Source organism: Esox lucius, chromosome 22 (assembly GCF_011004845.1).
Source record: "Esox lucius isolate fEsoLuc1 chromosome 22, fEsoLuc1.pri, whole genome shotgun sequence".
Classification (NCBI taxonomy): Eukaryota; Metazoa; Chordata; class Actinopteri; order Esociformes; family Esocidae; genus Esox; species Esox lucius.
In genome coordinates, this window is record NC_047590.1 from 25,179,699 (window position 1) to 25,191,671 (window position 11,973).

Consider the following 11,973-nt stretch of genomic DNA (forward strand, 5'->3'; position numbering starts at 1 on the left):
AAAATGATTATGAAACAATTACATACATGCAAGTAAATAAATTAACTGCTGTATCTCTCTGATACTACCTAATGGAAGAAATGGTTTAGAGTTTAACAGCCCAACTTATGCACCAGGATGGCAGGACACATGAGGGTTTAATGGTAAGAGATTGATGCCTAACACAATTGTTTAGCCACACCAAAGTTGGTCATGTTTTTTTTTGCAGTTAGTCCTTTTCCACAGTTATAACTAACTCCATGTTCTGCTTTCTAGGGAATAAGGCAAACTGCTATTTATTTTCTCCCAGTTGCCAACCCCCAGGACTATTTTGACTACAGGACTTACACAAATCGGTTTCCTCATCCTCTGACAGTGGTCGGTGAGTCAGAATCTACACCCATTAAAGAACCTTTGGTCTGCTTTTATGATGTGATAGTACTTGAGTGAAATGTATTTGAGTGATATGTATCCAAGTAATATGAAGACCTACATTGCCATAAGCCACTATTTCTAGTGTATAACCTTCCCTGTAATGATGTGAAGTGCTTAGACTGAGTAGTAAGTGAAACATGTATTAAAATACCTAATATAACATAGTGAAAAACCTATATCTGGAAGTCCTTACTAGGTGGGTAAATAATATTAATTGTTGTACAAATTAAGTGAAGTCAAGAAAATTACATCTTTAATTGAAAAAACAATGTTAGTAGGAAAGGGGACTGCAGCCCTTGACATTACATGGACAAAATGGCAATGTCCATTGGCTGATGACATTATAAGAACCATGAAATTACATGACTTCTCCAAGCAATAATGAATTTTTTTTTAATTGTTACAGGAAAAGATGATTTAAGGACGCTTTTTGATGTTGTGACCATGTTATGACAGGATATAACGTTATGTCAGTTGACGACATCTTATCAAATGGTTATGACAGAGTTATGACCATGTTATGACACTACACTTCAAATGTTTACCATTATTTGTGTAGGACTTTTACCAATTAGGAAATGTTCCACTTATTGCAGGTTCTTACACTGCTGAAGACAAACAAGTCATGTTTTTGTTAATTGTTTGTGTTTTCTGGTGGTGCAGTATGGAGGTTATGCAGATTATCTACCTGACTCTGACAAAACAAGCTGTATCCTGGTGTCTTTGCTCTACAAGCATAAAGTGATGTATGAGACCAGCATCAACACCAATCTGATGGACCAACAAATAGGAAGAAGAATTTCTCATTATCGTTAACTTTATAAATTCAGGCATAATTGCTCTGAACGGAACTCCATTCATGGCCCCAACCTTTATGGTGGCAATAATGTTAATTGGTTTATGTAATTCAGCATGTAAGACTGAGTATAGATTCTCTCTTTAAGTCATTACATACTCCAGTCATCACTGAAGTTTGCTATTGCATTCCCTATATATTGCATTACAATACTGGTGGGAGAAGTCATTAACATGGCTGGCTCTTTAGAGGCTTTAGCTAATATAATGTCAGAAAGTCTGAAATTGCAGTCAGCTCTTACTGTTGCGATGCAAAATCTTACTTGCTCTTTATTACATGTTGTCAGGTCATGGAAGGAACTGTGCAATTATTAGAACTGAGTGTTAAACCTTCATATCTGATTGCTCTGAAGAACTAACTGATTTGGCTGGTAAGATCCAGGAGGAAGGTATGAAATTCCATAGATTTGCTTTACATGGTCTACTTTTAGTTAATGGGAAGGTTTTCTACTAAACATGATATTGCCAGCAGTGGTTATATTATTGGTCTTTTTTTTTTTTAATCTTAGTCCAACTTGCCAAGTGTCTTCCGCTCAAAGTAAGGTCATGCCCATACCAGCTTGCCGAGTGTAAATGTAAATATCATCATACCTTTTCTTCAGTTTACCCTGTACAAATCTCCCAGTTCACCACCACCAAAGCACCCCAAGACCATCTCATTGTCTCCACCATTCTTAAAAGATGGCATTAAGCACTTCTATAACATATTTTTATTTGGTCTTACGAATGTTTTTTATATTTGTCTGTCCATAACACTTTTTTCCAATCTCCGTCTGTTTAATGAATATTTTGTGTTCTTTTTCAAGAATGACTACCTTGAAGACCCCTGTACAAATAATAGTTCACCCAGAAATGGCTAAAAAGGTCCTATACAAACTTTCCGTAAGTGGCACACATCATGATCAAACAGTCTTATCCAAAGATCAAAGCAATAAATAATTCTTATCAACTAAATTGGAGTGGTAGAATATTCTATTATCTATATCACGTCATAATCATGTCCAGCAAAATCCTCATGTCTGTAACAATAATAAATTCACTAACTGTAAGTTGCTGTAGCATTGTCTTAAGCCACATTTTCACTGGTGCTTTACCCCGGTACCAGGGCTAAACCAGTGATTTATGCTAATTGGCTCTAGAGTTTTCTGTTTCGGCTATACATTTGGTACCAAGAACGTAAGGGAGGGGCTAAGGTTGGGAGAGAGGATTTAACTATCAACGTGATTTGGTTTTCTGTTTACGCAAAATTAAAAAACTATATTTTTATGGTAGTAAAATAAAATAAACAATAGCGCCATGCTCAGTTTTATAATACAGAGTTTGAACTTGAGTATTAAAATGAATTTCTTCCTCAAACTCCTGCGACCAGCGTCCAGCCAGTGTATTCAATATTTAGTTCAATTAGTATTTTGTCGAAATTATCTATTTGGGAGAATTCAGAGGTAATTTTGTGTTGTTATATGTTCTGCACGCTACGTCTCAGTGAGTCAATGGCATCGTGCCACCTTTGATCGTTCCAACTCTTTCCTTTCTGAGTCTTTGCTTCCCTGTAATTTTCTTGATTTTATCAGGGATCTGTTTGATAGATCAGATGAAAACCATTACGAGAAGCCTAAAGTAAACTATACACATCGCTATTCGAATAGCACAACATGCCATGTTTTCACAGCATGGAACGCGTCAACCCACAAAGCCTGCCCTAAGTCCTAAAGTCCGCGACTTGGCACCAAGTGAGAGCCGGGCTACTCAGCCAAAGCCTAGTGGTCACCTGGTTCTGGTCCGTGTTAATGGAAACAGAAAGATTTCTGGACTTTTGGGTAAAACACCCGTGTTTGGCACCAATGGAAACGAGGCATTAGTGATAAAATATGAGCAATCGGTAATCCAAAAGCCAGCAAATGACCAGATAAACTAAGTTCATATACTCACCTTTACTGATGTCAACCAGATGTCCAACACTGAGAGAGAGAACGTTAACATTTGCCTTGAGTCGAATGCTCTCATTCTGGACCTCCTGACCTGAAAATACACATACCAACCCACCCAAACACAGACACACACACATTAATTAAATTCACACGTATCACTGCAAAGACCCAGAAATTAAGCAATCAAGAATGACCACCGGACTGCTAATACCTATATCCAACCATATCCCATAACGATGGAATGATCTGTATATGTAACACTAAACCACAAGTAAAAAGGGATTGTAAAGCCAATTCAGAGCAAACCAAGTACTCACCTCGAGGAGGTAGTGGGGGGGGCAGATTGGAGAGAGGTGATGGAGGCAGAAAGCAGGGTCCAGGCTTCTCCTGAGACCCAAACCATCGTGGGGGTAGGGGTGGAGGCAATATCCCTTGCTCTGTGGGGAAAGGAAAAAGAGACATCCTCCTCACTGTCAATATGTTAAACAATGAGGAAACCATGTTGATGTACAGTCTAACAACTGCCCTGTTTCTCAACTGAGCCTAATGTTTTGTAAAAGCACTTTGTGACAACTGCTGATGTAAAAAGGGCTTTATAAATTCATTTGATTGATTGATAGAAAAACTATGGAATAACCGTGCTAACTGTTGGCATACCTGTCTGGGGGATGACGGAGATCCTGTTGTCATATGTGTGCTCTGAGACAGGGAGTTTACAGGGTGTACCTGGAATTGAGATTCCCTGTTCGCCTCTGGGATTAGAGGGGTACAAACCCAAACACGACCTCAGTTCTTCACTCTCTTGTCTCCAATTACACACTACGTGACTGCAGGCAAACTCCATCTGGGAAAGAATGAGAGAGTTGGGAGTGGAGAGTGGGAGATAGGCTGGGATAGAGAAAGAGCGATATGAGAGAGAACTTATGAGTGTGATTCATGGATGTTTGCAGATCTAAACACTATCGACAGGTGTCCATAATAGTAAAGCACCCATGACATTACCTTGTTGATCTGCAAACAACCTAAGGCTTAAGGGATCCTCTCACTTCCTGGTGTTACTGAGTTTCATGCACTCTAACTTGTCACCAATACAGGCATACGATTGAAGAAGATGTAAATACATATAAACTTCATATAAGTTCCTCTTTATATGAAATGACAAAGATTCTAGGGGAAATTTAAATGTTATTTTTGTATTGTATCAAAAACACAGATGAATGAATGTCTTGCATAAGATAATACTGAAAACAACTATGGAAAAATTATTCCCTAGACAGAAATACAACCCACTCAACTGTTAAAAAAACAAATACTTCTATATTCAACAGTCAATCTATTAGAGGATACGGATTAAAACATTTAGCAGAATTTCATCTTACTATGACAGTATTGTAGTGAACTACCGCCACCCTGGCATTCTTATTGTGTTTTGTTTATAAAAAAATTAAATATCTTCCACAATTAGATATGTTTTATGTTAGAGGTACCTGAGTTTGACGAAATGTTAACTTCAAGAGAGAAAGGACCCAGTCCTCCTTAGATGACAACTCTGAGCGATACGTGCGTTTCTGGTCTAAACAACCACGTTGTGTGTGTCTCTGTGTCTGTGTGAGAGAGACTATGTAATTGTGTGCATAGGGGAGTGAGAGCACAGTGTGCATGCGTGTTGCAGGAAGTGAACGGATCAGTGGAAACAGAAAGACATAACACTTATGAAGCAAAAGGCGAGGGAGGTAGAGCCAGGGCGATAGAAAGGCATAGCAGAAATGGAAGAGAGACAGGCAGACACAGAGGGTAAAGAGATGGTTAAGATGAGCACAAGACATTGACAGGAAGTGTCAGTTATTTCTGTAAACCTCAGCTCTTTCCCCTCTATGCCTCCATTTTGTCTCTCGCCCACTTCCATTTGTCATAATGCATTACAGGGCATAACCATTCAAGTTCATTCTTTGCTCCCTCTTCTATAAGCTTTTGTCTCTGTAAGTAGACTGACCACTAATTGGTCAAATTTGTGCTACATCTTATTATATTTATACATTTCCACAGTGTGAAAGTAATTGTTTTTTTAAAGTAACACTAATTAGGGTAAATGTTTTCTGATAGCCAATCTTATGGTGGAAACATCAGGGTTGATTTATAAAAGACCATGCGACACAACATAAGCTTTGTTTTCCTGAAACTTTTAACATGGTGGTTATCCTGTTGTTATAGCTACTGTATGCAGTGATAGTTGTTACTTAAAATAAGTTATTTATATCATATTAGTATTTAATATATACTTACTCCAATAGTAAATATGTTACTTTACTTTTATTTATTATTACTCCCTAGAAATATTGCTTTTTTTTTTACTTTACTTTGCATTAAACACACCAAAACTTCAATAGCATCCAGCTGCAGTCGTCTATCTCTGGAACAGTCCTTATTCAGAACAGTACTCAGGAATATAGTGGACGGTAAACAAACATAAACATCGATGACAAATCTTATTTGTGAAATAGCATTTACTCACTTCAATTCCATTAACTATAATTTACCCACTTATTATTGTGTTTCTAGCACTAATCAATGCCAATGCCAGGGTGAGTAATTGGGAGATTCGAGACCGTCGTTGGGCTGCTTGTTGTTGCGCCGGTGACAAGGGTTAAGAAAAGCAATTTTATCATCACTATACTTGCTGCATTGCAGAGTGGGCACTGGCTTGCCGATGTAGGGTAGTGTGGCCCACTTTCTGAGTGCCTTCCGTTTCTCACATTCTCTCTTTTTCTCATTTACACACACAGACACACACACACAAGCCCTGCTACCTGGGCAGCAAAAACTCAACTGACAATTTTTTTGTGATTATTGTAAAACTTAAAAATGTTGCACCCTTGATCAATCAAAAACACAGTTTGGCAAGTGTGATATGACTGTAACCATTAGATGTTAGATGAAAAAAAAGTTCCATTCATGTATATTTGCACATTCTTCTTAGGTGACCTTTTTGATGGTGCTTGGCCTTGATCAAGTAATAGAGTTGCTGCACTTCTCTCCCAATGCAGGCCATTTTCTAGGCCATTTTTGGGGTTGGGACTAATCAAGAGGCTCTGTCGAGGTCTCTGAGGACTATAAAAGCACAGAGCCAGGAGTCCAATGATAGAGATGGGGGGAGCCATGTGGGGTAGTGCTGTGTCACTGCTTTGCAATGTTGTTCAAGGCTAAGCTGTCATAGCAGAGTACAACATTGTAAATGTTATGAGTAGGGCTGCACGATATGAGGAAAAGCTGCGATGTGCGATAACATTATTTAATATTGCGATGACGATATGACTTGCGATAAATATTCAAATGTGAATGTTAGCTATACTGTTCCCATGTCAGTGCTTTAATAGGTTATTTGCAAACTTAAACATTGAATAGCCTATTTCCACTGAATAAAGAAACAAAATAGATCATTTTTGACATGCTTTTATTGAACAAATTGCACATAAATGAAGCATTATAACTATAAAAAAAATAACGTTCAATTTCCCCTGCTCCTTTTAGATTATTTTCTTGTAAACTCAACAAAAACATCTCTCTTTAAACAAAACAAATGTGGGGAAAATAACTGCAAAATAAAAACGAAAATTTTAAATAACTGTATGGCTCATATAACCAGCAAAAAAAGATCTCTTTAGGGCAAGTTCTTGGCCAAGAAAACCAGCATGTTAACTTTGCTAGGTTTCAAACATGTTCGTTGACATGTTACTACATTCCCTGAAGTGCTGAAGAGCCTCTCGGAGGGAGAACTAGTTGCAGGTATACAAAGATACTTCCGAGCAAGTTTGGTCAGCTTAGGGTAGGTGACCTGGTGGAGTTTCCACCAGGCCAAAGGGTCGGCTTCACTGTGAATGGTGGGGGAGAACAAGTAGCTGTTAAGTTCAGCTTCAACAGCTTGCTCCAGATGCATGAAAGATGCTGTTGGAGTGGGGCTTGGATTTGTTTTGAGCAAACTTCCCAATGATCGCTTTGTTTTTTTTTCGCTGGGTGGCTCCATGGTCTGGGCCTCTGTGTTCTCAGAATGTGTCCCCTCCTTCTGTGCAGAGTCTTTCATTTCTGACATGATCCTGCTCTTGATGTCCTCAACTTTTTCACTGCTGATGTAGGTGACCTTGAACCTGGGGTCCATGAAGGATGCGATGTCCAGAAGTTCTTGTGTTCCTGGGTCATCATACTTTGTATTCATGTAATCCAGGATTTTCACTTTAATGGACTTGGTTAAATCTGTGTCATCTTCTTCAAGGACCGATGTCTTTAAAAGATGAAGGACGGGTTTCACATATGAAACACTGACATAGATTTCCCCGGAAAGAGCATCAGTAAATTCCTGCAAAGGGGCGTAATGCCAGGTTTACAGACTCTAGTACATCCAGTTCCTGCCAGGAGGGAACCAGATGCCGTGTTTTACGGTCTGCTGATAGGACATCAGAAATGGCCCGCCGCTGCTCCAAGACCCTCTCAATCATCTTTTGTCTTGAGCCCCACCTAGTTGGACATTCTGTGATGAGTGAGTGCTCAGGGAGGTTGTGCTCCTGTTGTGCTTTTTTTAGTGCCGTCTTCTGTTTCCAGCTGTGGGAAAAATGTCCCACCAATTTTTTGCACAGCCCAGCAGCACGGTCAATGCGGCTGTCATCCTTAATAGCATTTACTGGAAAGAGGATAAGAAATAAATTGTTACAAACTACTCAAACTACCAGTAAACATTGTAGCCAATTATTTAATTATTAATAATTTAACTAAATTACATTTTATAGTAATATAATTATTTTAATAAAGTAATATTTCAAATGCTGCATAATTAACTAAAATTCTTACACAGTGATAATCCTGTTAACGTTAGATAAATGCTGACCATGCAGTGGGGAAATACAACTTACAACAAGTGCTCAGAGTTTCCTATTGTTTATAATAAAATAATACTTGCATTAGCCTAATAGTAACTTACCATTTATTACATGGCTCAGACCGTATATGAAAAACAGAGCGTTGCTATGGATACGTTTCTGTTTAGCGAAAGCAATACAATCGTTTTTAAATCAATAAACTCCTTTTTAAATCAATTATTTGTCTCGCTATACATTATCCCTTAATTATTACGTGGCTTGGTTGTACAATGCGGTCTGTTCTAAGTATAATAACCAGAGACACCGTTGCCATGAAAATGAATATTTTGTGTCAAATTATTTATTTGGAAGGTAGCCATGTAATAAACGGGATAATGTAGAGCGAGTCTGTTTGTTATGCAGCGAATACAATGCCTTCACGCTGATTAGGACTAACGTTAACTTTAGCTGCTATTATAACAACCGCCTCGCTCTATCCCTTACGTAACTTAAAGAAAATATTATCATTACACTTACCAATAGCAAGATGCAGCCTATGGCCAAAGCACTGAAGTCTGACCCAGTGGTTGAGTTCTGTTGCTTTCACAACGTTCGCCCCGTTGTCGGTAGTAATGCAAACCAGCTGCTCTTCCCGCAAATGCCAGCTGGCCAAAGCATCATTTAATCCACAGGCAATGTTTTCTGCGGTGTGCTGTCCGGGGAAATAGGATGTCTGTAGACATCGCGTTTTCAGTTCAAAGTCTTGATCCAAAAAGTGCACAGTAAGGCTGATGTAGGGCTCTGTCGTTCGACTGGACCAAAGATCTGTGGTACACGCGTAGTGTTCAACTTGACTCAGTTCCGATTCCACAGTCTCCCTGCATGCGTCATTCATTTTTGGATTGGCGATTTGCAAAAAATAGGTCCGTGATGGAATCTGGTATCTTCGGTCCAAATTAGTTACCAGGCTCACAAAACCACCTTTGGTTACTGTGTTTATCGGCATCATGTCCTTCGCCAAATAACGCGTTATTGCCGCTGTGATTTCTCTGTGGCGTTTAGATATTGTTTCATAAGGAGTCACACTCGCAAAACTTTGAGAAATTGACTGCTGTTGTAACGTGAGTGATGGCAAAGTTTTAGATTTGCTACTGTTGAGAATTTTACGTGTACCAGAATTTCTGAAGAAGGACGAGGATCCGGTCCAAATGGAAATTTAGCACAAAGATTTATTAATATGAATTGATAAGTCAAAATACATGAAATACACTGCAGTGGTCAAATATTTGCTCAACTCTCGAGCTTCCGCAAAATATTCGCGCCGAACAAAGATCGAACATTGGTTTTAATACTCCCGCCACAGGGGCGGTTACTTTTCACTCTCGTGAGTAAAACCCATCCTTATTGGTTCTTTGTTGACATGGTGACATGTTGGACGAATCCAATCCAATGAAGACGGACATGCTCTAACTCTCGGTCATAGATCAACAGGTTCTTTGCATTCAGGTGTGAAATCTTAACCAGGTTACAGTAATTTACATTCTATTGTCCTAACCTAGACTATAACATCAGGGGGCTGGAGACAGGTCTCTTTGTGCTGTATAGGGGGCAGTTTCATTTGTATGTTAATTGTGGGGTTTTAATCCTGTCTCTCTATCAGAGCCAGGTGTAAAGTCTGAGTGAGTGTGGCTGAGTGTAATTTAAGGAGTTCTAAACTTTATGGTTATTGTATTCAATCATATTTCCCTAACCTGGCTGCAGCATACAATTTAATAAAACAAAAACATAAGAATACATGGTTATTAAATCAGCATTATTTAAACTACATTTATCTCAACACTACTCAGATTTTTTTGTTTTGTTGTTTGGCTAGTTTTAAATTGTTCGTGTAGGTCTTTATGGTTGTATTGCAGGTGGTGATGGAGGTTGGTCGTGTTTCCTCTTGAAGTTGCCACAACTGTTTGGCATGTTCGGCACAGTACCTGTGTTTGTAGCACGTCATCCCTCCTAAATCCAAAATATTTCCAGATATCTAAAGTGCTGTTCTTTTTCACTATCAATTCTTCGTCAACCACCACCTCACTCTCTCCTTCCTCCGCCATTGTATAACACACTGTGCAGACTCGCAACTAAATTGACAGCTGTCGGCCACTTTCCCGGGGCTTCAGCTGATTGGCCAAATAGCATGAACGTGCCAACCACGTCTTCAGATCTAAACGTGATAGGTCAAACGTTTATTACATGGGCTTAGGGCATGTAATAAACTGTTTTCCCTTATTCATCGTGTCAGGCTGTCTGCTGCGATGTGTTCATTGCGCAAGTTCATATCGCGATGACGATGAAAATTCGATGTATCGTTCAGCCCTAGTTATGAGTTGCAAATATCGAACCCAAAAGCAGACTCAGACATATGTGGTAGATGGTACAACAGTTTTTATTGTAAAGGGGAACGGAGAATGGAATAGGTGGAAGTGGTGATGATATGGGCGGAGATGGAGAGAGAGACCAGGGCATCAGATGATGGAGGGAGACTGGTGAGGTTGGCTGGTGTTGGCTTGGCGTGGCTGGCGGAGAGTCAGCAGTTAGGTAGGTGGGCTTGGTCCGGAGGCACAGGGAAAGGCAGAATTAGACACTCAAAACATAAAAAGAAATTCATAAACCGACAGAGTTACTACCACAGGAACTGACGGAACAATCTGGCTATGAGTGGCTGAGGAACCGGGGAAGAAATACGGCAAGACTGATTACTTGTTGAAAGGCAGGTGTGAGTAGTTGCAGGTAATTGAAAGCCGTGAGGAAGGTGAAACACACTGAGTGACTGAAGTCAAGACCATGACTTTTTACAAATTAGATTAACTATATGGCCTTACACTTTTCAAAGATTTTAACCCTTGTGTCACCCTTGCATTCCGTGTCCTGCGGGTCAGATCGCGCCTTGCTGTGTACACCCCAACTCGTGTCAGGGAGACCCAAGGGGCGAGGGCACGGTGCGGCCTAACGGTGGGTCAGAGGGACCCGAGCGTGAGGGCAGTGGGCAGCTATAACGGTGGGTCAGAGAGACCCAAGGGGCCAGGGCACGGTGCGGGCTAACGCTGGGTCACAGGGACCCGACGGGAAAGGGTACGGTGCACGCTAACGGTGGGTCAGAGAGACCCCAGGGAAAGGGTAGGGTGCGGCCTAACAGTGGGTCAGAGAGACCTCAGGGAAAGGGCAGGGTGCTGTCTAACGGTGGGTCAGAGAGACCCCAGGGACAGGGCACGGTGCGGGATAACGGTGGGTCAGAGAGACCCCAGGGACAGGGCCCGGTGCGGGATAACAGTGGGTGAGAGAGACCCGAGGGCGAGGGGAACTGGTATGCTAACCGTGGGTCGGAGAGACCCCAGGGAAAGGGCACGGTGCGGGATAATGGTGGGTCGTAGAGACCCGAGGGCGAGGTGAACTGGTATGCTAACCGTGGGTCGGAGAGACCCCAGGGGAAAGGGGAGGTTGCGGGATAAATGTGGGTCAAAGAGACCCGAGGGCAAGCGGAACTGGTATGCTAACCGTGGGTCGGAGAGACCCCAGGGAAAGGGCACTGTGCGGGATAACGGTGGCTCATAGAGACCCGAGGGCGAGGGGAACTGGTATGCTAACCGTGGGTCGGATAGACTCCAGGGAAAGGGCAGGGTGCTGCCTAACCATGGGTCAGAGAGACCCCAGGGAAAGGGCATGGTGCGGGACAATGGTGGGTCGTAGAGACCCGAGGGCGAGGGGAACTGGTATGCTATCCGTGGGTCAGAGAGACCCCAGGGGAAAGGGGAGGGTGCGGGATATATGTGGGTCAGAGAGACCCGAAGTCGAGGGGAACTGGTATGCTAACCGTTGGTCGAAGAGACCCCAGGGGAAAGGTGCGGGATAAATGTGGGTCAGAGAGACCCGAGGGCGAGGGG

At 41.4% G+C, this 11,973-nt stretch overlaps 3 protein-coding genes across 8 annotated transcripts in view; all 3 read right to left on the reverse strand.

The window, feature by feature from the left end:
• The window catches only part of si:dkey-9k7.3 (circularly permutated Ras protein 1), a 110,765-nt gene extending 105,794 nt beyond the window's left edge, over window positions 1-4,971 (reverse strand). For 3 of the 6 annotated variants that reach the window (XM_013133062.3, XM_013133064.3, XM_013133061.3), the window contains exons 1-4: window positions 4,685-4,968; window positions 3,855-4,085; window positions 3,515-3,634; window positions 3,199-3,288 (exon numbers count right to left, since the gene is read on the reverse strand). In XM_013133062.3, the coding sequence (XP_012988516.1) occupies window positions 3,199-3,288; window positions 3,515-3,634; window positions 3,855-4,041 (397 nt within the window). In that variant the 5' untranslated portion in view covers window positions 4,042-4,085; window positions 4,685-4,968. Of the gene's footprint in view, window positions 1-3,198; window positions 3,289-3,514; window positions 3,635-3,854; window positions 4,086-4,684 lie in introns of those variants that run through there. The other 3 variants (XM_013133063.3, XM_020044706.2, XM_013133065.3) reach the window with 3 other exon arrangements.
• A 1,832-nt stretch (window positions 4,972-6,803) lies between these two features.
• On the reverse strand, window positions 6,804-7,437 carry LOC117593720 (zinc finger BED domain-containing protein 1-like). Its single transcript, XM_034289600.1, has one exon. It carries the CDS (start codon window positions 7,405-7,407, stop codon window positions 6,856-6,858), a length of 552 nt encoding a protein of 183 aa, XP_034145491.1. The 5' UTR covers window positions 7,408-7,437; the 3' UTR covers window positions 6,804-6,855.
• An 87-nt stretch (window positions 7,438-7,524) lies between these two features.
• Window positions 7,525-9,065, reverse strand: LOC117593719 (zinc finger BED domain-containing protein 4-like). The gene is made up of 2 exons (XM_034289599.1): window positions 8,582-9,065; window positions 7,525-7,869 (listed from the first exon to the last, which is right to left on the reverse strand). The coding sequence occupies exons 1-2, from the start codon at window positions 9,051-9,053 to the stop codon at window positions 7,538-7,540; spliced, it is 804 nt and encodes a 267-aa protein (XP_034145490.1). The 5' UTR covers window positions 9,054-9,065; the 3' UTR covers window positions 7,525-7,537.
• Between the last annotated feature and the right edge of the window lie 2,908 nt (window positions 9,066-11,973).

Bases quoted from the DNA above. Each gene is read 5' to 3' on its own strand.
- LOC117593720 (XM_034289600.1), bottom strand. From the start codon at position 7,407: ATGAATACAAAGTATGATGACCCAGGAACACAAGAACTTCTGGACATC.
- LOC117593719 (XM_034289599.1), bottom strand. From the start codon at position 9,053: ATGATGCCGATAAACACAGTAACCAAAGGTGGTTTTGTGAGCCTGGTA. The intron at 7,870-8,581 runs GTAAGTGTAATG...TCCTCTTTCCAG, and splicing joins TAGGCTGCATCTTGCTATTG to TAAATGCTATTAAGGATGAC.